Source organism: Lemur catta, chromosome 4 (assembly GCF_020740605.2).
Source record: "Lemur catta isolate mLemCat1 chromosome 4, mLemCat1.pri, whole genome shotgun sequence".
Lineage (NCBI taxonomy): Eukaryota > Metazoa > Chordata > Mammalia > Primates > Lemuridae > Lemur > Lemur catta.
In genome coordinates this window covers 46,866,594-46,892,035 of record NC_059131.1, presented here as the reverse complement: position 1 = coordinate 46,892,035, position 25,442 = coordinate 46,866,594, and the positions used below count along the sequence as shown (strand labels likewise).

Below are 25,442 nucleotides of genomic sequence, written 5' to 3'. Positions count from 1 at the left end.
TTGAGGTTGCTGTGAGCTAGGCTGATGCCATGACACTCACTCTAGCCCGGGCAACAGAGCAAGACTCTGTCTCAAAAAAAAAAAAAAAAGAAAAGAAAAATTAAAAAAACATGTTCTGGTTTCAGTTATTCATTTCTGTAAAGTAGTGCACTTAAATAAGTTCCTAAATATAATATTGGAGTCCTGTACATCACATTTAATTCAACTGGAAAAAAGTATTCTAAGGCTGTCATGATAAAAAAGATTACAAAATTTCTCTGCTCATTCTAGTCCTAAATGCCTTTTCTAGAATTTTAATAGAAAGGAAATTTTCAGACACAGTCACCAGTCAGATAATATATATTATAGTTTAGCATATTAGACCAAACAATAAACACCCTTACAAAAGCGAAATTGATTTATCATTTATTCTGTGCTATTAATACTCTTCTCCCTATACATCTTTAACAGTAGTCACAAATTCTGTCTTGATGACTAATCTTTTCTAACATAAATAATGCTGATTCAACATTTCACTTCTACTTTACTTCTGGCATTCAATTTACATGTCTAAATACCAAATTTAATAATTTATCAAAAATTTGCTTCAAGAACAAAATTTCCATAAATTATTCTCTAACAAATCAAAGCAGAACCTTTAATTGTAGAACACAAATGGAAAATAATACACAAGAAACTTTATTTCTTCAACTTGAAGGCTAATACCTAGGTGTTAGAAAAATAGGCCTAAGATACATTTTGCAATAAGTATTTTTTTCCAGTGTCAAGATTTCTATTTTAAATGATATGTTACTTATTATATTGTCATTTCAAAAGAAAGCTTTCTAAGAAGCCTTTAGTAAAGTTCTATGTTGGGTTCCTGTATGTTCTAGTCTGATTGTTTTAGAATTGCTTATTTGGTGAACATAAAGTCTATAAGAAGAAACAAAAAAATACTAAATCACAATCTTTATCAAGTAATTCAGAGTTTTCAACAATATTGTAAATGGATTCTTATAAACCTGTATTCCTGATAGTATTAACCTGTAGTATGATCACAGCAAATATATGAATTTTCTAATACTCTGGGGAAATATTCAGGGCATTGAAAGTAACTGCATTTAAAATCATTATGAAACAAAAAACATGTCAAATAGCATTATGTTAAATGGCAATTGAACATTTTATTTACAGTTCTGTAGTAATAACTAAATCTAAAAGAAATGTGTATCCAATGGGACATATTTTCAATGTTTAAAGAGCATCCTGAATATGGAATTTTAAAAAGTAATTAAACTAGGCAGAATTAGAAATCAATGAAAAGATTAAAAATCATTACTGCTAGAGCTGATATCATTAAGTGCACACTCAAAGGACTTGAGTGTTGGTTGGAGGAAAAGAAAGTAAACCTTTCATATATTTTGATTTGTCCAGGATGGAAACTAGTCATATGGTAGAGATATTGAGTTATATGATCCTCAGAAGAAATGGAAACAATTTGTAAGAAAGATAAATTTCAAACTTAGCAAAAATAGTAAAACAACAGGGGAAACTACTGGGGCTAAATACTTGTCATTCTAGAACCATCTCTTCAGAATGTTTCTGGTGACCTTTTCAAAATAAATTTTTAAAAATACAATAAAGGATAATAGTATCAATTGTGGATGAAAACACAAACCCAACACTGCATATAATACAGATCAGAAAATTTTATTATTTAATTTACTTAAGGTTGTAAAAAAAAATTAGAATTTTTGCCTGTTCTCATATTTCTGTTATTCAATTTCTGAAGATTCCAAGTAAACTAATTCAGAAGTTTAAAAAGCATTAATGATCCCTATCTCAGCAAACTGTATATTCTATAGTCATCAATCTTAACTCTTCCAATAAACCTAGGGATTTAAATAAGTTGAAAATGAAAACAGTCTCCACAATCTTAAAATCTAGGTGAAATGTCCTCATGGTCCAATAACTTGTAAAATGTGAACAGGTCACCAGACCAACATACTAGTGTATAACTTTAATAATTTCTAGCAGCAAAACACCTGGAATAGCCAATAAGAAATGGTTTCATTGGATTGTAGATTAACTTCTTTCAGAGAAATAATTTTAAAAAGTACTCTAAAGTACTGTTCAACTGCAAGCAAACATGAAAGATATCAAAGATCTTGTTTATCACCACCTTTCCCAGTGGAATCAGGTGCAACTGGAACCTTATTAGTTTCAACAAAAACAGATTCAAAGGCAGCTTCCTGTTCTTCCAAAGAATCAGCAGCCGTGGCTCCTTTAATTAGTGTTGGGTTGGTAAAAGATTGTTGCTGCTTGGAAATTTTACTGGATTCCATCGTTTTCCTACCTCTTCTTTTACCAAGAATTTTGACATAATTTGCAGGTATAAGTCCTGTTGTTTGACCATCAAGACTAGCCAGAAGCCAACCACGCACTTTGGGTTGTTGTTCTGATGGAAAAAAAGACAGCCTTGTAATTAGAACATACTTTGGAGGTCCAACAGAATACTGAAGGTAAAATATATTACATAAAATCTGTGTTACACTCACATAATAGAACATATAAACAAACAGTACATGCATGTATACTGAAAATGAAATGCTGAGTAAACTTAACAGTTCCAGGGGTCCAGGGTCCATTCTTATAATTTATATTTTTTATTTTACGCTTCAACTAACATCAATGTCTTTCATATTTAAATTGGCATCTCAATAGGCTAAGTTAGAAATAAGTATAGAAAACATATACTTTTATGGAATCATCTTTCTTTTCCCTTTTTTTTTTTTTTTTGTGAGACAGGCTCTTGCTCTGTGTCCTGGGCTAGAGTATAGTGGCATCATCATAGCTCACTGCAACCTCAAACTCTTGGGCTCAAGCAATCCTCCTGCCTTGGCCTTCCAAGCAGCTGGGACTACAGGCCCATGCCACCACACCCAGCTAATTTTTCTATTTTTTGTAGAGATGGGGTCTTACTCTTGCTCAGGCTGGTCTCCTGGCCTTAAGTAATCCTCCCGCCTCAGCCTCCCAAAATGGTAGGATTACAGGTGTGAGCCACTGTGCCTGGCTCTTTCTTTGTATACTTTTGGCCAAATATAAAATTCATTCCATATAACTATAATAAAACAATCCTGAAGACAGTGAATGCTAATTTGAATCCAAGATGGGGAAAAAATTTAAGACCCCAGTTATCTCTAGCCACATGACAAAAAGTTAAAGGCAACACTCTGAGCTTAGAGTGGGAAAGATTATTGAATATATTCAATTTTCTATAACATTTTCCCACCTATTTCATCCATGTCTTCAAAAAGCTGTTTAACAGTTACAATTTTAGTTCAACATTATGATTGAGGCATAATACAAGACTTTTTCTGTTTAATACTCTATAATAAAAGGAAAAAAATAAAACAAATCAACCATGTCTGTGAATGATTTTGTTCTAAATGCTCAAACATACTTTTCTTGAGCAATGGAGGAAAGCAAGGAAGCAAAGTCAAAGTGTTAAGAGGGACTATTAGTTGCAAAATAATGAGATACAAAAATTTTTCTAAAATATTATAATTGAAAGAAACATTTGACCTTCTTTATTCTTTATCTAGATTAAAACTAATTATCTGTGTTGCCTCTGTCTCTTAACAATAAATCTTAAAAAGAAATCATTCTTTTGAAATCCAAAGTAGTAAACTGCTATTTTCACTAGAAGAAAAAACCAAATGTAATACCTATAAGCCTAAGGTTTTCTTTTTTTTCCTTCCTTGAGACAGGGTCTTGCTATCTTGTCCAGGCTGGAGCCCAGAGGCCATTCATAGGTGCATAGCACATTACAGCCTCCAATTCCTGGCCTCAAGCAATCCTCCTACCTTAGCCTCCTGAGTAGCTGTGGCTACAGATGTGTATCACTGCACCCACCTGAAGCCTAGGTTTTATGTAAGAAGGAATGAGGCAGAGATTTAGCAATTTGATCCAAAATTTTTCCAAATTTTTCAATTATTTATACATAAAATGAATGATTTGAACATTGAAGGTATTTTCCCTATGTACAGTGACTAAAATCAATAAAGCTAAAGTTTCTATTAACAGATCCTCCCATGAAAAAGTTAGCCAGAGTGATTAACAGCATAGGCTTGCAAGTCAGACAAACTTAGATTCATCATTCAGTTCTGTGATACTGAACAATTTACTCATTCTGAGTCTCGGTTTCCTCCTGTGTAAAACAAGGACAGGATAATAGTACCACTTGATAGTATTATTGTAAGGGTCAAATGAAATATGTAAAATATAGTACCTTTTACATAGTAAGTATTCTATAAATGACATCTGTATGGTTACTAGTACCTTTACCAATGAAATGTAACTTTCTGCAATACATATGAATGCCCACAAATATACAAATTAAAAATCCACAAAAATCCTGATAATCATTATTGGGGAAAGGTGAAGGAAAAGGTCATTTTGCCTGGAATCATTAAAAACTATTTGTGACTTGGTTAAAAAATAAGCCTGAGATGCATATAATTTTCTTGCTAAGGGTCTATAATCCTTTGTGACAATTCCTAAAATATTTATGATACAGTTTCAGTAAACACTATTCAAGTAATAAAGGAAGCAATACCAGTCACAGTAATCTAGGACAGATAGGGATGCTTTTAATAGATTCCTTTGGTTTATTAGATTTATTTCATTTAGTACTTACCTCATGTTTTTCTGTTGGGATTAACGGAGTCTGTAATTCAAGTGTTCTGAATTTAGAAGAGGCTATATAAACAAAGACTTTCCTTATCTCAGTCAAATATTGGAACAACTCTGATGGGGCATTTCTCCCTGACTCCCTCAGATTTGGAAATCTAAATTGACATGAAAGATTCTAGTAATTACCTCAAAGTTAACTAACAATGAACAAGATCCTTTATTGTAGTTTTTAACATTATCTTTATAAATATTAAAAATTCACAGATAATTTCAACTTATTCACAATTTGTTACCTCTGAGAGCTAAGTTGAGCATATCACCAGCACGGAAAGAAATTTCTTCTTCAGATACGGCAACAAAATCATATTCTGCTCTAGCAACTACATGGTCATCCTCACCACTTGCCCAGTTGATGTTGTCTATAAGCCAAATTAAGAATTAAGATTAGGTTAGTAAAATTTAAAAAAGAAAAATGCAAGTATTTCACTGGCTATGGTTTGCAAACTGCATAAATTTATTTGCCAAACATCCTCCCCTCCCAAGTAAATTCTATGGTAAATACTATGTTAAATTAACCAAACATTTACCAGGATATTATGAACTGTTTCCTTTTCTTTAAACTCTAAATTTCAGTTCACTTACTTTAAGCCAGGGGTTGGCAAATTTTTTCTGTAAAGGGTCAGATAGTAAATATTTTAGGTTTTATAGACCAAGAGGCAAAATAAAGGATATTGTGTAGTTATTCATATAACAAGAGGAAAAAACAATTTCCATAATTTTTTATTGATAAAATTCAAAATGTAATAACACTTCTTTTTTTTTTTATTGTAATACAGTTCTACTACTTAGCAGATTGGAACATTTTAGGGGGAGAATATTTCACTTCTGTAAGTGTGTGGTTTTAGTCGAGCATGTTCATTACTTGGAAGATTAATAGACTAGAATTCTGTTAAATTCTTCTCTTGATATTTGCCTTTTACCATGTCATTACATTGCAGATTCATCATTTCCAAATGAAGACTAAATGGAAGCTCTTCAATTGCACAGTTAAATGGATTTTGAAACATGGAAATTTCCTTTGTGCTTGCATGGAGCTCCAAAAAATGCTCTAGTATTGTGGTTTGAGCTTGGAAAATAAATCTGCTGCAAACTTGTATAGGAATGGAGATATTGCTTCTTATTTTAACTTTTGACAGCCTGAGAGGTGTATAAAACAGTGTGATATTACTTGTGATTCAAACAATGTTAGCTGTTGTCAAAATAACTTTATTATAGCATAAGTTTTGCATATAAGCGCTGTTCTGCCTCATCGTTTTATGTTAAATTTATTAAGAATATAACCAAGTCTGCAGCAAAAGCTGATTTCCAAAGCAATTAAAAGTGTTTAATAATAGTGGCTGAAGGTGGTTCTGTTTAGAAAAATTTCAGTCTTTGTCTTAATCTCAAAAAAATAAAACTTAAGCCTTGTTAAGCCATTGAACCACTGTGTAGTAGGGCAAGTCTTTATCTTCAGCTTCTACAACTGACAAAAATTCACAAAACTGACAATACTTACATCACAAGAGTGAATAGAGTTTACCTTTGACACTATTGGTTCATAACACATGATAAATTCAAATACTTTCCGCAATAAACCTGATGATGAGTAACATTAATATAATGAATAACCATAGGCTTAAAAAACTGGAGAGGGTTGTGGTGGCTCACATCTGTAATCCCAGCACTTTGGGAGGCCAAGGTGGGAGGATTGCTTGAGGCCAGGAATTTGAGACCAGCCTAGGCAACAGATGGAAAACCTCCATTTCTTAAAAAAAAAAAAACAAAAATATTAGCCGGGCATGGTGGCACATACCTGTAGTCCCAGCTACTTGGGAGGCTGAGGCAGAAGGATTGCTTCAGCCCAGGAGTTTGGGGTTGCAGTGAACTATGATGACACCACTGTACTCTAGCCTGGGTGACAGAGTGAGAGCCTGTCTCATAAAAACAAAATAAAACAAACCACCCCCAATATTTTCAAAAGCTTTATAAATTTTGTCCAACTAAGTCTTTGTCTGCTCCACCTATATTTTCACCACCAACAGCTTCAATACATCTTAGCAGATTCCACCTCAGGTTGTACTGAATTAGTATTTTCAACTTCTTTGAAATTATTAGTGCCAGTATTTATACCACACAGACTACTCACAGAAGCTAATTCTTCAGCCACTTCTAATTCATCATTGACCCCTTCAAATAAACAACTGAGCACTGTTGTCTTAGTCCATTTTATGGCATTATAACAGAATACAACAGACTGGGTAATTTATAAACAATAGAAATTTACTTATTTTGCTGACAGTTCTAGAGGCTGGTAAGTCCAAAATCAAGGGGCCGCATCTGGTAAAGGCCTTCTTGCTGTGTTATAACACTGCAGAAGGCACCACATGACAAGACAATGCAAGCAAGAGAGGACCAAACTAGCTTCTATACCCCATCCTTGTGATGAGCCCACTCCGTGGATAACATCTAACCTAATCACCTCTTAAAAGTCCCACCTCTTAACACTGTTGAATTGGGAATTAAGTTTCCAATACATGAACTTTGGGGGCCATATTCAAACCATAGCAACTATTAATGTCTGTTGGGTCATCATGAGCCAAGGAAAAACAGTCAAATCATTTGCTTTGTTTTAAGTTGGCTATGTTGTTCCAAATGCCCTCAACTTTTTAAGAAACTCACCTAAAGGTTAATAGTCTTAAGCAAGTTTACTTTCTCCGGACACATATCTTTGGCTATTGCAATCACTGTTACTAAATATCTTTCTTTGCTTGGCTAACAAATGAGCCTCTCAGAAATTTATTTTGGTTGTGGCCTCATTTTCTTTTTTTCTTCTTTTTTGGTGAGGAAATTTCGTTGTGATGAGATTTCCATTTTAAATTTTCTAATTTTTCTGACTGTTGATTTTCTATGAGGCGTGCTCAGTCTCGTAATGTTGATATGTGTTACATTCATTTAGCATAGCTATAGTGTCACTGCATAATAAATACAATACTTTGCCATCTAATTCAATAAGAAAATAATCTATACTATACTGTGTCTTAAAAGTATGACACTTGGGCCAGGAGCAGGGGATCACGTCTGTAATCCTAGCATTCTGGGAGGCTGAGGTGGAAGGATTGCTTGAGCCCAGGAGTTCAAGACCAGACTGGGCAAGAGCAAGAAAGTCTCTACAAAAAATAGAAAAAATTAGCCAGGCGTGGTAGTGCACACCTGTAGTCCCAGCTACTCAGGAGGCTAAGGCAGGAGGATAGCTTGAGCCCAGGAGGTGGAGATGGCAGTGAGCTATGACAACTCCACTGCATTCTACCCAGGGCAATGGAGAGATTCTGTCTGAAAAAAAAAAAAAAAGTATGACACTCAAAGTCCACTTTTCTCTTCTTGCGTGCTATGTATGCCCTCAAAATCTTAAAAAACACATTGTAGTATAACAACAATGTATATGTTTCTCAACATGCTATCAAATTATAACTAAGTTATTGAGATTTGTAGTATATAGAAGCGTGGAACAATGAGAGTCCCACATGGTGTCTCTATGCAAACTACTCAATTCTGCTATTATAGTGCAAAAGTAGGCATAACAATATGTACATGAATGAGTACATGTTTCAATAAAACTTTATTAATGAACACTGAAATATGAATTTTACATAATTTTCACATCACAAATTCTTTTGATTTTTTAAATATTCTTTTAATTTTTTTCCAACTACTGAAAAATATAAAAACCATTCTTAGATTGTGGGCTGTACAAAAACAGGAGCAGGCCAATTTGGCCCACAGGCCATAGTTCACCAATCCCTGCTCTAAGCAGTTAAAGTGATAGGACATAAGCTTCCTCAATTTTACTTCTCCTTAAAAATCTCTTTGTATCATTACACATTTCTCCTTCATTTGCCTCAAATAAAGAACTGCTCCTCCTTTTTACCTGGTTCCTTAGATCACAGCCTCTCTTACAATAGGAGAGATGGGAAGCTTCTTCATCACTTATCTTATCTGTCTTCCCCTTATTTACAATCGCTCCTCTCCTGCCTCCTTTCTTTTAGCCTAAAAGCATTCTCAAATATCTTCTCTTCTTAAAAAAAAAAAAAGAGCAAAACAAAACCAGAAAATAACCACACTGACTTTATCATTCAACTAGGCTATTATTTTTTCCTCTCCTTCCACTCATGGCTAATCTTTTCTTTTTCCACATCTTCTGACTTTATTTACCCCCTATCCCTTGCTACAGTTTCTGTCTTCTCCACTCTGCCAAATCTACTTGCTGGAGCTTGATAATCTCCAACTGCCAAATATAATCATCTTTTTTCAGTTCCTGATCTTATCTTATTATAGCACCTCACATCATTCATCATTCTTTTTCTTACTCTTGAAAATTTCTTTCATCCCTGCCTCTACAATGTAGGAATCACATGATTCTATTTCTGTTGTTCCTGATTTCCATTTTACCCCCTCTTATTTTCTGTCTTGCTACCACAGTAATATGATCCACTTATACTATTTCAACTACCACTTCTATGTTTCTATGGATGACTAATTTTTTTTAAGAGATGGGCTCTTGCTGTGTCACCCAGGCTAAAGTGCAGTGGCATGATCATAACTCACTGTAACCTCAAACTCCTCGGCTCAAGTGATCGTCTTGCCTTAACCTCCTGAGTAGCTGGGACTACAGGTCACTGGGCTATGTGGATGACTCTTAGATCTTTCCTTTTTTTACCTCTTTTCTAAGATTCTGTCCTCCCTTTTAAACTGCCTTCTGACACTTTCTCAAATTCAACTTGAATGACCCACTGGCACATCAATATAACCCCAACCAAAGTAATGGTAATTACTCACAAACCAGTTGTTCTGGGTGATTTCTCTACATTTATTTTACTGACTTTACCTACAAATACATATTCACAATTTGACTCCATCTCAGGACCCATGTCACTGCCACTCTAAGCCAAGCCACCATCATCTCTCACTTGAATTAATGTGATGGTCTCTTGACTTTTCCCGACTGGCCTCTTCTGCTCTAGCTCTACCTAACAACCATTCTTAGCAAAAAAGATTTTCTTTGTAAAATGTACGTCAGGGCATATCACTCTTTTGCTCAAAACTCTGCGATGGATTCCCATTTCAGAATAAAGGCCAATGTTCTTACAAATATCTATGGACTTATACTATCTACATGCTGTAATCTTCCACAATCTTCATCTCCTGCCACTCTCACCTTTGCTCCAACCACACAGGCCTCCTTGCTGTTCACATGACATACCAGGCACACTGTCACTTAAATTCCTTTGGACTTTTGTCATTCCGTATGCCTCACTCTTCCCTCAGAGTTGCAGGGCTTATTCTCTCATCTTCTTCAGGGAGGACTTTCCTGACTATATGTACCACTGCAATCCCAGTATCTACACCTGGCACTCCCCAACATTCTTGCCTGATTTATTTGTTTTCCTATGGCACTTAGTACCTTCTGACTTATTATATATTTTACTTATTTGTTTACTGTCTCTCCCCATTGGATTGTCACAAGGGAGGGGATTTTTTTAATCCGTTTTATTCACTGCTATATCCCTAGTTCCTACAACTGTGACTAGCATGTAGTAGGCACTCAACAAATATTTATTGAATTAATGAATAAAATATTATCTCTCTGAAAACCCAAATTTAAAGGACTAGGGCATGTTAATTCCTTCTTTCCTTTTATGTACCACATTTGGTCAATGACTATACCCATTGGTTCTATTACATCAATCCTGCTTCTCACAAAACCTAGTTCATTATCTCTCATCCAAATTAATGCAAAAGCATCATATTTATCATATACCTTCCACATGCCAAGCACATTGTTAGATATTAGGAATACAAAGGTGAACATAACCCAAATCTTTTATGAATCCTACCATCTAATTTCAACCGACTTAATTTCTAATGATTTATCATAAACACTTCAGACAGACTGACCTCTTTAGAGCACTGTTTATATTATATGTATGTCACAACCTGCTAAAAAATAAAACAACAAACAAAAACTACCAAAAAACCATCCATTCCTTACTACATGGAGATTAAGTCTCATAATGCCAATTAAAATTTTCTACCATTAGCCTTCAACCGAATTTCTCAGCTTTATTTCTTACTATTCTTCTATTCAATATTATAGGACAACTACTGAACAAATCTCGTATTTTCTGCCTAAGTATTTTTGTTCAAACTGGTCCACTGGATTGACAGTCTTTGTTTCCTCACCTAACTGATGAAATGTTACCTATCTTTCAAAAATCTAACTCAGGCTGGGCGCAATAGCTCACATCTGTAATCCCAGCACCTTGGGAAGCCAAGTGGGAGATTGCTTGAGGCCAGGAGTTCAAGATCAGCCTGGGCAAAACAGAGCAGACCCCGGCTCTACAAAAAAAAGAAAAATGAGCCAGGCGTGGTGACGTGCACCTGTGGCCCCAACTACTTGGGAAGCTGAGGCAAGAGAATCATATGAGCTTAGGAGTTTGAAGTTACAGTGAGCTGTGATGATGCCACTGCATTCTAGCCTGGCCAACATAGCTGAGACCCTCTCTTAAAAAAAAAAAATAATAACTCGGATACCATTTCTTCCTGGACAAAAATGTTAGTTTCACTTTTCTAAAGTGAGCTAGTACTCTGTACCAGTTGATAGAATATGGGCTTAACAGTCAAGTACCCCTGGTTTTATTTATAGTTTTGCTTTATCAAAGATGTAACACTAGATGAATGAGTTCTCTGAATCTCAGTTTTGTCACTTTTAAATGAGGATAATTCCTATTTCTTTGGGTTGTTGAAACAATTAAGTAAGATGAAATACAGGTCACCTATAAGACACTCACAGACTGAAAATTAAGGGATGGAAAAAGATATTCCATGCAAATGGAAACCAAAAAGGACTACAAGTATCAATACTTCTACCAGATAAAATAGATTTTAAGAGACAAACTGTAAAAAGAGAAAAAGAAAGTCATATAATGATAAAGGGGTCAATTCAGCAAGAGGATATAACAATTCTAAATGTATATGCACCCAACAATGGAGCACCCAGATACATAAAGCAAACATTATTACAACTAAAGAGAGTGATAGACCCCAATACAATAATTGTTGGAGACCTCAACACTCCACTTTCAGCATTAGACAGATCATCCAGACAGAAAAGCAACAATGCAACATTGAACTTATCTGCACTATAGACCAAATGGATCTAACAGATATTTATAGGATATTTCATCTAACAGCTGCAGAATTCACATTCTTTTACTTGGCTCATGGATCATTCTCAAGAATACAATAAATATTAGGCCACAAAACAAGTCTCAAAAAATTTAATAAAATTAAAATCATACAAAATATTTTCTCTGGCCACAATGGAATAAAACTAGAAATCAATAACAAGAGGAATATTGGAAAATATACAAACACATGGAAATTAAACAATATGCTCCTTCAGTGGGTCAATGAAGAGATTAAGAAAATTAAAAATTTCTCGAAACAAATGAAAATAAAAACACAACATGCCAAAACCCATAGGATACAGAAAAAGTAGTAATAACAGGAAAGTTTATAGCAATAAATGCCTATATCAAAAAAGTAGAAAAGCTTCATGCTGGGTGCGGTGGCTCATGCCTGCAATCCTAGCACTCTGGGAAGCCGAGGCAGGTAGATCGCTCGAGGTCAGCAGTTCGAGACCAGTCTCAGCAAGAGGGAGACCCCGTCTCTACTAAAAATAGAAAGAAATTATCTGGCCAACTAAAAATATACATATAGAAAAATTGGCTGGGCATGGTGGCACATGCCTGTAGCCCCAGCTACTCGGGAGGCTGAGGCAGTAGGATCACTTGAGCCCAGAAGTTTGAGGTTGCTGTGAGCTAGGCTGACGCCACGGCACTCACTCTAGCCTGGGCAACAGAGTGAGACTCTGTCTCAAAAAAAAAAAAGTAGAAAAGCTTCAAATGAACAACCTAATAATGCATCTCAAAGAACTAGAAAAACAAGAGCAAACCAAACCCAAAATTAGAAGAAAGGAAATAATAAAGATCAGAGTTAGAAATACGTGAAATTGAAACAAAAAATACCAAAGATAAATAAAACAAAAAGTTGGTTTTTTGAAAAGATAAACAAAATAGACACACTTTTAGCCAGATTAACTAAGAAAAAAAGAGAGAAGACCCAAATAAATAAAATCAGAGATCATAGTATTTATGAGATAAAAAAACCCCAAAAAAATCAGAGATGAAAGAGGAGACATTATAACTCATACACAACTGATACTACAGAAATCCAAAGGATCATTAGAGACTACTATGAGCAACTGTATGCTAATAAATTGGAAAACCTAGAAGAAATGGATAAATTTCTAACATACAACCTACCAAGATTGAACCAGGAAGAAATCCAAAATCTGAATAAACCAATAACAAGAGAAGTAGTAATAAAAAGTCTCCCATCAAAGAAAAGCTCAGGATCTGATGGTTTTACTGCTGAATCCTACCAAGCATTCAAAGAACTAATACTAGTCCTATTTAACCAATCCAAAAAATTGCAGAGGAAGGGATACTCCCAAACTCATTCTACGAGGCCTGTATCACCCTGATACCAAATCAGAAAAAGACACAACAAAAAAAGAAAACTATAGGCCAATATCTCTGATGAATACAGTTGCAAAAACCTTCAAGAAAATATTAATACTGGCCGGGCGCGGTGGCTCACGCCTGTAATCCTAGCACTCTGGGAGACCGAGGTGTGTGGATTGCTCGAAGTCAGGAGTTCGAGACCAGCCTGAGCAAGAGCGAGGCCCTGTCTCTACTAAAAATAAAAAGAAGTTATATGGACATCTAAAAATATATATAGAAAAAATTAGCCGGGCATGGTGGCGCATGCCTGTAGTCCCAGCTACTCAGGAGGCTCAGGCAGAAGGATTGCTTGAGCCCAGGAGTTTGAGGTTGCTGTGAGCTAGGCTGATGCCATGGCACTCTGGGTAGGGTGACAGAGCGAGACTCTGTCTCAAAAAAAAAAAAAAAAAAAAATTAATACTAGCAAACCAAATTCAACAACACATTAAAAAGATTATTCATCGTGATCAAATGGGATTCATCCCAGGGATGCAAGGATGGTTCAACACATGCAAATCAATCAATGTGAACAAAGGACAAAAACCATATGATCATTTCAACTGATGCTGAAAAAGCATTTGATAAAACTCAACATCCTTTCATGATAAAAACTCAAAAAACTGGGTACAGAACAAAGTTACCTCAACACAAGAAAAGCCATATACAGATCCATAGCTAGTATCATACTGAATGGGGAAACACTGAAAGCCTTTCCTCTAAGATCTGCAACAAGACAAGGATGCCTATTTTCACCACTGTTACTCAACACAGTACTAGAAGTTCTAGCGAGAGCAATCAGATAAGAGAAAGAAATAAAGGACATCCAAATTGGAAAGGAAGAAGTTATCCTTTTTTGCAGACAATATGATTTTTTATCTAGAGAAACCTAAGACTCCACCTCAAAACTATTAGAACTGATAAACAAATCCAGTAAAGTTGCAGGACACAAAATCAACATACAAAAATCAGTAGCATTTCTATAGGCCACCAGTAAACATTTTGAAAAAGAAACCAAGAAAGCAATCCCATTTACAATAGCTACAAATAAAATAAAATACCTAGGAATAAGCTTAATCAAAGAAGTGAAAGATTTCTATAATGAAAACTATAAAACACTGATGAAAGAAGTTGAAGAGGACATAAAAAAATGGAAAGATATTGCATGCTCATGGATTGTAAGAATATTGCTGTCCATAGTACCCCAAGCAATCTGCAGATTCAATGCAATTCCCATCAAAATACCAATGACATTCTTCACAGAAATTGAAAAAAGAATTCTGAAATTTATATGGAACCATACAGAACCCAGAATAGCCAAAGCCATCCTGAGCAAAAAGAACAAAACTACAGGACTTCATTACCTGACTTCAAATTATACTACAGAGCTGCAGTAACCAAAACAGCACGGTACTGGCATAAAAACAGAGACAGAGACACAGGAATCCCATTACCTGACTTCAAATTATACTACAGAGCTGCAGTAACCAAAACAGCACAGTACTGGCATAAAAACAGACACAGAGACCAACGGAACAGAATAGAGAACTCAGAAAAAATCCACACATCTATAGTGAACTTATCTTTGACAAAGGTGCCAAGACCATATAGCAAGGAAAGGACAATCTCTTTCAATAAATGGTGCTGGGAAAACTGGATATCCATATGCAGAAGAATGAAACTAGACCCTTATCTCTTGCCACATACAAAAATAAAATCAAAATGGATTAAAGACTTAAATCTAAGACCTGAAACTATGAAACTAGTAAAAGAAAACATTAGGGAAATGCTTCCAGACATTGATGTGGCCAAGGATTTTTTGAGTAATACCCCCAAAGCACAGGCAACCAAAGCAAAATTGGACAAATGGGATCACATTAAGCTAAAAAATTTCTGCACAGCAAAGGAAACAATCAATAAATTAAGGAGACAATCCACAGAATCAGAGAAAATATCTGCAAACTACCTGTCTGACAAGGAATTAATAACTAGAATAACAACTAAATAGGAAAAAATCAAATAATCCAATTAAAAAATGGGCAAAGGATCTGAACAGACATTTCTCAAAACAAGACACATGAATGGTCAACAGGTATATGAAGAAATGCTCAACATCATTAATCATCAGCGAAATGCAAATCAAAACTACAATGAGATATCTCTTCCCAGTTAAAATAACTTTTATCAAAAAAACAGGCAATAATGAATGCTGGTGAAGATGTGGAGAAGGGGAACCCTCATACACTGTTGGTGGGAATGTAAATTAGTGCAACTACTATGGAGAACAGTATAGAGGTTTCTCAAAAAACTGAAAATAGAACTACCAGATGACCCAGCAATCCCGCTGCTGGGTATATATCCAAAGGATGGGAATTCAGTATATCAAAAAAGTATCTGCACTCCCTTTTTTATTGCAGCACTATTCACAATAGCCAAGCTATGGAATCAACCTAAGTGTCCATCAACAGATGAATGGACAAAGAAATTGTGGTACATGTACACAATGAAATATTATATAGCCACAAGAAAGAAAGAAATCCTGCCATCTGAAACAATATGAATGGAACTGAAGAAGCCAAGGACAGAAAGACAAATCTTGCATGTTCTCACTCATATGTGGGAGCTAAACAATTGATGTCATGGAGACAGAGAGTAAAATGACAGTTACCAGCGGCTGAGAAGGGTAATGGGAAGAGGGAGATAAAGTGGGGATGGTTAATGGGTGCAAAAATATAGTTAGATAGTTTGATAGAATGAACAGTATTTGATAGCACAACAAAGTGACTATAATCAATAATAAGTTAGGGTATACTTTAAAATAACTAAAAGAATGGAACTGTAATGTTCCTAACACAAAGAAATGTTAAATGACTGAGGTGATGGATACTCCAATTTTCCTGATTTGATTAATTCACATTGTATCTCTGTATCAAAACATATGCACCTTATAGAGATACAGAACTATTATGTACCCATAATAAAAATTTAAAAAAAAAAAGCTGAAGAAACCTTTTGTCAGTCCTTACCACACTCTTTCTGCCTAACTACAATTACCTGTATATGTGTCTTAACATATATTCAAATAAGGTTGAGAAAGATAGGGATTATGCCCTACATATATTTGTATACTCCATAGCTCCAAGTTTTAGTACCTTGATAACAGTAAGGTAATGCTTACTGTTAAATTGAACTAATAATAAATCAATCAGCAAACCTGTTTTTGCGACATATTCCTCTTCCAGTTTTGAAGGTCTTAACTTAAAATGTATATTGGATCAAAATAGTAAATACAAGTTAACATAAAGAAAGGTAATTCCACAAATATATTCTTGAAATCTGACATTGTTACACGGTTTTTGAGCCCGTTCCCTTACCTGTTACTTCCTCGCTGTGGGTAGACAGCAGTTTCCAGATGAGGTAAGGACCACCAAGGATGACAGCAAAGAACAAGAATATTGGCCAAGATTTTGCTGAGTTAGCTGCTCCATCCTCAGCACCAAGGCAAGCCACAGTTCCTTCACTTTCTGCCCACAGATCCTCATTCTCAGAGCCTCTTAAACCTACCATCCGCTGTAACCGTCTGTAAAGATACCGTATAGTCCTAACTAATGCAAAAGCTGAAAAAACCTTTGTAAAGTGTATTTTTAACCGAGAAAAGTGATTTGCTACATCCAATACCGCCCTGAAACTGTTATAGACAGCTGAAAAGGTAGCATCCATCATCATACTGACAGAGGCAAATGCATGCACAATACTTTCAATGGACTGAAATGCACCTCTGCTGCTTTCTTCAGCTTGCTGAACAAACCTACTGGGTGGAAGATCATCTACACGGAGGCGGTTATAGCCCACACCATTATATCCATAACTATAAGGGCTATAGCTTCCATAATATGAATTTCCATAGGCACCATATCCAGAGGAAAATGAACTGTAAGCAGGTCTGAAAGTGTTCACATTGTTGCTTCCTGTCTGCTGTGATGGTCTTGGTAGAACAGGTGGGGGCACTCTGGTAAGTGTTGGTTGTCCAGGTCTTGTCACTAAAGTAGGACCCAAATCAGCAGATCTAAAACCAAAAAAGATTCAAAATGGTTACTTAACCCACAATAAATTCAATTCAAAGCAACTATTAAACCCTTCCTATATAACTAGTGCTATGACAGATTCTACTGAAGATGTTTTGAGTTAGAAATAGTCTGTAATATTCAGATGCTTAGAATCTCATTAAGACAAAATGAGTAAGATAAAATAGCTGACTGAATTCTTATTTACTTATCCTAGCATTATTAATACAGTTATGTGTCCTTAATGATGGGGATACGTTACAAGAAATGTGTTGTTTGGTGATTTTGTCGTTTTGTGATCACAGAGTATACTCATACAAACCCATATGGTATAGCTTACTAGACACCTACACTATATGGTACAGCCTATTGTTTCTAGGTTACAAAACTATATAGCATGTTACTGTACTGAATAGTACAAGCAACTGTAATACAATGGTAAGTATCTGTGCATCTGAGACAGTGAAAATACGGTATTATAATCTTATGGGACCACTGTCATACATGTATTCTGTTGTTGACTGAACCATCGTTATGCAGTGCATGACTGTATTATCTCCAATCTGTGGTTTCTTTTTTAAGACACTTGTTCATTTTCTCAAGGTTAGTTACAACTAGATATTTGTTCATCTTTGTACCTAAATGGTACTATCTTAATTACTATAGTTTAATAATAGGTCTTGTTTTGTCTTTCTAGATTTATTTCTGTGCATATATACATGTATAAATACTTTTACAAAAATATGGTCATACCATGAATACAACTTATAATGGTATCTAGTGTCAATTTAGATCTATATCTTATTTAGTGTCCACATACATGTGTATCATTAAGACTGTGTAGCCTTCCACTGTGTAACACCAAAATTTATTTAATTCCCTATCATTGGACATTTTTATTAATATTTAGACACTGTAAACAATGCCTCAAGCAACATCTCTATCTCTGTATCTCTGTGCCTCTATTTCTGGTATAATTATTTCCTCAGGATAAAGTCCTAGAAAAGGAATTACAAGGTGTAAGATCATTAATATTTTTTAAGGCTTTAAGATGCCTTTAAGGTAAATCTGTTGCATCCTGCTTCCACACATATTCCTCTGTACAGACAGTACCCAAGCTACAGCTCTCTGCACAGGTGAAGACAGCCAGGATGCCCCAGTCCACACTCCTGCCCAGTCTGTCAGCCTTCAGGTAGTTCAGCAGCTGAGGCATGACCTGGAATTCAAATATTCTCTTGGAACCACAGGGGCAATCTGGAATATCCTTTTCTTGAGGGATATTTTCACCAGAAATCCAGATGGGGGCAAGACCTCTGCCGTATCTGAGAAATCTGTTCTGGTTCAAGGGCTATTTGAGTTTTAAACTTCTGGAAAATTTTATCCTCCCTGGATTCATGTTTTGCCATGGAATCTAGTTCTTCCTCAAGTGCTTCACCTATGCTCCCACAATCTCTGCAGCATCTTCCTTTTCCACAACTTGAGGCATAACCTCATCTTCTGTTTCTATTACAATTTCAAATTCGGAAAAAGGAAGTTGTGGTCTGGAATTGCATGGTCCAAACAAACTGGCTGTGGACAAGCCTGCTTGTGTCCTGATCTCCAGTTGAGAGCCTGATGCACCTTACCGCAGTAGTGTGCCTTGTGACGTCGGGAGAATGTTTTGGGGCCTAAACAGCCACAAACCCTTCAGAGATGAGTGCCAGACTTAAGCTGGAAACACACAGATTCTCCTGTTTCTGGGGAAGGATTCTGAGAAGGTGTCTCATATAAGTAAAAGTCATTTTTCCTGGGTAGCTGATTCCTAAAAGCTCACGGCAGCAGAAGAGGAAGAAGCAGGCATTGGTGGAAGGTGTCGGCATGGTGGGGCAGTGGCACACACGCCTGCAGCAGGAAGGCCACCCAGCAGCTGCAGAGCACGCAGGCCAGGCCCCCAGGACCTGGCAGCCTGGCCTTGCCCAGCCACGCCAGCCACTTGCCCGCCCGCCCACCTTGCTGGGGAACTGGCATGGGGTGAGTGGGTGCTGAGGGAACAGGTAGAGGCAACAGGAAACCTACTGGACAGAGACAGGGGAATATGGAAGACAGAAAGGAGAGAAAATGAAACTCTAAAATTCCTACTCAAAATAAGCATATAAAAAATACCACAAAGAAGTAAAAACACTAAGAAACCAAGCCAACAAAAATCAATGAGAATAAAATTCATTCAAAGGAAACTAATTATATATAAAAGCTCAAAGATTCTAGATATGTTTAAAATTATCAAAGAGATAAATGAAGCACCATCTGTGAAATAAAAAGGGAAATGAAATAAAGAGGTAAATATTTTTAAAAATTCCATTAGAAATCTTAGACATGATATCCACAGCCACAAGAGCTGACTTGCAACTATTAAGCAAGAAGAAAATTAGCTGCTGTACACTACAAAGCAGAATGGAAATGCAGAACTTGGGAATTTCACTTTAAGTAATGGTAGTTGAGATAATCAGATTAACCCCCCACTGAAAACAACTAGAAAGGCAAGAAAAAAAAATTGAAAAATATCTGTTTGAAGCATTAAAGAACAAGGCACTGAGGAATTCTCGATTCAAAATCCAGGAGAAAAAAAAAAAAAACAGAGAGCATGGTATTTTGAGATGTTTCTCTAGGGACTAGGGCCAATTTCAGAAGAGATAGTTGACAGGATGAGAAGCTGAGCAGAGCTTCTAATAGACTCCTTGGCTAAAGAGACATAAACTAGAGTTGAGAATCCTAAAGAGGAGGGCCACAGTCAACCCCCACACTTGGGACCTTCAAGGGATATACACTAGGAGTAAGGATGAAAAGGTAAGCAGGGATAGACTAGCCCTAGCAGGAACTAAAACCACAGCTTCAAATCAGCTTAATTCTTGATTGGATTAAAGCTATACTAGATTGCTAGTGGCTTGAAATTCTGGTCAAAAGTAAGTCTCTGGAGGAAGATACCATCCCTCAAATCACCTTAAATTGTCTATATACAATGTCCAGCACTCATTAAAAAGTAATTGGGCCTATATGATGACAAAATTACATGTTAAAAAAAGAGCAACATCAGCCAATACAAGAGCTCCAGAGGGGATCCAGATAATAGAGTTATTAGGCAGACTTTAAACAACTATGCTTAATATATTAAAAGAAAAAAGGCAAGATTGGGATTTTTCAGCAGATAATAGAAACTATGAAGCAGGACCAAATGGAAATTCTAAAACTAAAAAACAAACAAACCTGAAACTATGAACTCAATGACTGGTTTAATATCAGATTAGATACATTGAAAGAAAAATAGCAGTGAACTAGAAGAGAGGTCATAAGAAAATACATAGAAGAAAGCGTAAGAAACAAAAGGAAAAATACAGAAAAGAGTAAGATACAAGTATATTGAAATATAGGGCTTATATGTGATTTGAGTTAAAGGAGTAAACAGACAATAAGCAGAAGCAATATTTGCAGAAATAATGGCTGAAACTTTTCTGAAATTAATGAAAGGCAAAGTCAGATTCCAGTATGAATTCACAGATCCCTATGAATTCCACCCAGAATAATACAAAGAAAACCACATTAAGGCCTAACAAAGTATAATTGCTGAAAACCAAAAACCAAGAAAATCTTGAAAATAGCCAGAGGAAAAAAAAGAGATTCTTTTTAAAGGAGCAATAATAAAGCAGAGATGGCAAAAACTGTCAGAAAGCTGACAGAAGAAAAAAAAAAGAGAGAAGCTAGGAAAAATTTGGTTCCCTTGATGACACTGTTGAGACAGCAGATCTCTAGACTTCTTGCTAACAACAAATGTCTTCATAGTCCAAAGTATAGTAAGTCAGATATTGTTACTTGCAACAGAAACTACTCCTGGTTTAACAGAAGACATAGGAAAGAACAGTGCTTAAACAATATCTAAAGCAATATTTAAAGGTATAACTGGTGAGAATTTTCCTGAATTAAAAAAAAAAAAACATGAACTCTGTGGGTCCTGAGCAGGAGGGAATATTATATATGTGTCTGTATATTCAAATCTAGATACAGAAGACCAAGGTATCAGATGAAATCTTAAAGGCTACTAAGGAGAAGACAGTCTACCCATGAAGGAATAAATATTAGATTCAATAGAAGAATTTCTCTAGCTATAAAACTTTGACACAAAGCCAGAAAAGTATAGTACAAAGAAAGAAAATTTCAATTTCACCTAGGCACATATATATACAATCTTAAAAATATTAGAATAGAATTCAGGATTGCACATATTAATAAAAAAGTCACAATTAAGCAGAGTTCATCCAGAAATGCAAGAAATGATGACTCAACATTAGAAAGTTAATTAATGCAATAAATCACATTTTTATATTAAAGAAAAATACATATAATTATCTCAACAGATGCAGAAAAGTCATTCATAAAATTTAATACTTCTTTATAATAAAAATCTGAGCAAGGCAGAGAAAAGTTCAATGGGATATCTATAAAAAACAAAAAGCAAACATCCTACTTAATAGTGAGACTTCAGAGGCATTCCAATGGAAGTCAGGACCAGTACAAGGATCCTAGCTCTCTCTGCTAGTTTATTTGTAAATGATAGAATTGCCTACATGGAACACAAGAAAATTCAAACCAAACCATTAGAACAAATTAAGAGTTTGACATTATGCTGTACATAACATTTATATATTTTTAAAAAATCAACAGCATTCTGACACATCTGTTAGTAACCAACTGGAAAATGTGAAAGGAAAAATATCCCACTTACAATTGCAACAAAAAACATATATATAATCTAGGAATGATAATAAAAGATGGGAAAAAACTTCATAGAGATAATTATAAAACATATTTAAGGCAAAAAAGATGATAAAAATTCTCACTAGTTGTAACATACATAAGATTCATGGATGGAAAGACACTTGATCTATAAATCAGCAAAGTTCCAATAAAAATCCCAGTAAGTCTTTTTATAAAGGCTAAGTGTAACAAAGGCAATTTTAAAGAACTGCAATGTGTGGAGACTCCTGACATAGTAAATACCAAAACATTACAAAACTCTAATTAAGACAGTGTAGTGCCAGCTTGAGAATAGACAAATAGACCAATAGAACATGTCAGAAAGGGCCTAAAACAAAACCACACATTTAGGAAAACTCATATGAGATGGATGGCATTCTAAACTAGGATGGAATACACTACTCAATAAATGGTGTTGGGACAATTAGTTGTCCATACGGAAAAAAACTTAGATTCCCTACTTCACATTGTCTTTTGTACAACAAAGTCAGTTCCAGGTGGGTTAAAGATATGAATGTGAAAACCAGAACATTTAAAAGAAAATATACAGAAAAATTTTCCTGATCTAGGCAGAAAGGATTTCTTAACCAAGGCAAAAAGTACAACAACAGGCCCGGCGTGGTGGCTCATGCCTGTAATCCTAGCACTCTGGGAGGCCGAGGCAGGTGGATCGCTCAAGGTCAGGAGTTTGAGACCAGCCTGGGCAAGAGCAAGACCCCGTCTCTACTAAAAAAAATAGAAAGAAATTATCTGGCCAACTAAAAATATATACAGAAAAAAAATAGCTGGGCATGGTGGCGCATGCCTGTAGTCCCAGCTACTCGGGAGGCTGAGGCAGTAGGATTGCTTAAGTCCAGGAGTTTGAGGTTGCTGTGAGCTAGGCTGACGCCACGGCACTCACTCTAGCCCAGGCAACAGAGCGAGACTCTGTCTCAAAAAAAAAAAAAAAGTACAACAACAACAAAATGACAATTTTGGCTGTATTAAAATTAAAAACCTCTGTACAAAAACTTGAACATAAAGAAGAGAAGCCACAGAGTGAAAGATATTAGCAAAATATACAAATAAAAAAGGATTATCAACAATAAAGTACTCTTACAAATTGATAAGCAAAGATAAAGCCAACAGAAAAGTGAGCAACAAAAAAAAGAGGAAAAACATATATAAAATAATATACAGTCTATAATTACAAATAATATACAAGTATATATTATGTTTTTAAGCTTTAAATATAAACTATACATAATACACACAAACCTAAATACTAAAGTATAAAAACATTATTGGGTACACTGAACACCAAATAGGAACCATAGTTATTATCACTGGAAAGAAGAATGGGAGGATTTAACTGTTTCTCTCTCTTTTTTTTTTTTTAAATCAAGTAAATCTGGCATGTCAGTATTTCTTAAAGTTGGGTGTTGAATACACAGGTAGTATCTTACTCTCTATTAATCTCTATGTATTTAAAATATTTCATAATGAAAAAAGTGGGAAAATGGTTACTTTTACATAAACAGAACTTTAACAGATACAAAAATAAAACCTCTAATGTCCGATGAACAGTCCAAATGCAAAAGAAAAAGAAACACTCATAAATAGGTAGCAGAGGCCCGGTGCGGTGGCCCACGCCTGTAATCCTAGCACTCTGGGAGGCCGAGGCAGGAGGATCGGTCAAGGTCAGGAGTTCGAGACCAGCCTGAGCAAGAGTGAGACCCCATCTCTACTAAAAAATAGAAAGAAATTAACCTAACAACTAAAAATATATAGAAAAAATTAGCCGGGCATGGTGACGCATGTCTGTAGTCCCAGCTCTTCAGGAGGCTGAGGCAGGAGGATTGCTTGAGCCCAAGAGTTTGAGTTTGCTGTGAGCTAGGCTGACGCCAAAGCACTCTAGCCCGGGCAACAGAGTGAGACTCTGTCTCAAAAAAAAAAAAAAAAAAGGCAGAAAATGTCACCCTGGCTTAACAGTGTAATTAAAGCTTATTAATTGTTATGTATCTATCATCATTAAATTAAGTTGTTACTGTGTTAACACATTTTATCGTTTAAAGAAAAGATTTCAGAACATGCAGAAATACGTTCCAATGTTGGGGATTTTTAAGCGTTAGGAAAACCTACAACAGCAAGTGATTTAACATTCGAGTCACACCATCTGAATTAAGATGTCCAGAGACAAACACAAAATAGACAAGGCCTTAAAACTCTTCTATCTCTGTAGGTTTTAACCTTTTTAAAGTTGTAGAACCATTTGATACTGATTAAAAACAAAACAGACAAAAAACCATAGGCCTCAGAAAAATACACCATTTTGCACACAAAGGGAATCAATAGGCTTGAGATTTAGAACTCCTGCTTTAAAGTTGCTTCTCCAAATCTCAATCCGAAACATTAGCTGAATTACGCTGGAGAACAACACAAAGCGTATAAGCTTGGGTTCCAGTAGGCGTAAAACCTTTCCGGCTTTCACCAACCTGAGAGGTTGTTAGCTTTTACAAGAGGCTGCTTCAAACTCCGCTCTCAAGTGCTACAGACCAAAAAGTCTTAAAGCGTTAAAGGGGGTCCAACAGTTCTGTCAGTGTCCCGCAAACAGAAAGCCACCCTTTCTTCCAAGCGCAGGAACCCAGAAAGGCGCCCAGGCGCTCCCGAAAAAACGTCGCCGTCGCGAGCTGCCGGGTCAGAAACAGCTGTCAACACTGAAATTCTCTCCGCAAGAGCCCCGGCTCCCGCTCAGCCTCCACCCTCCAGGTTGGGGGCTGACTGAGGGGGGAGGGGATGCTTCCCCCAACAACGGCCTCAACCGCCTCCTGCCAAGTCTTCGCTCTGGTCCACCAAACTCACACCCTGAAGAATCCCACACTCACTGGAAAGTGGGGCCTGGTCCTGGCCCCGGCCCGGCTCCCGGAATTCGGCGGGTCTCCCAGGGTTTCGGGGGAGGCGGCTGCTGGGACGCCATCTCCACCTCCGCTCCGCTCCCGCTCCCAGCCCGGACTGTTCGGGCCTGCGGACGCTAGCACCTCGAGCGCCAGGCGCAATGGGCGGAACACCGAGTCCTCCTCCCCGCCCACCCCTGCAGTCAGGACAGGGCTTGTGGTGCTTTGCCAGCTGGCGCCAGATGCCAGGAGGATGCCACTAATTTATGGGACGAAATGCTCTCTTTTTATTTGCCCCAGAAAGAGTTTCTGTTCTAAACCTGAGAGTAAGGACCCATCGATATTTCTGGCAGCGGCTACTATACCCTAGACGTCTGAGTCCTCACTGA

General features: G+C 36.3%; 1 protein-coding gene and 1 pseudogene across 1 annotated transcript; both read right to left on the bottom strand.

The window, feature by feature from the left end:
- Positions 1-1,668: 1,668 nt before the first annotated feature.
- On the bottom strand, positions 1,669-25,430 carry PEX13 (peroxisomal biogenesis factor 13). Its single transcript, XM_045549674.1, has 4 exons — positions 25,045-25,430; positions 16,706-17,397; positions 4,968-5,093; positions 1,669-2,437 (listed from the first exon to the last, which is right to left on the bottom strand). Exons 1-4 carry the CDS (start codon positions 25,134-25,136, stop codon positions 2,139-2,141), a joined length of 1,209 nt encoding a protein of 402 aa, XP_045405630.1. The 5' UTR covers positions 25,137-25,430; the 3' UTR covers positions 1,669-2,138.
- Positions 18,453-22,810, bottom strand: LOC123636633 (annotated as a pseudogene).
- Positions 25,431-25,442: the final 12 nt, after the last annotated feature.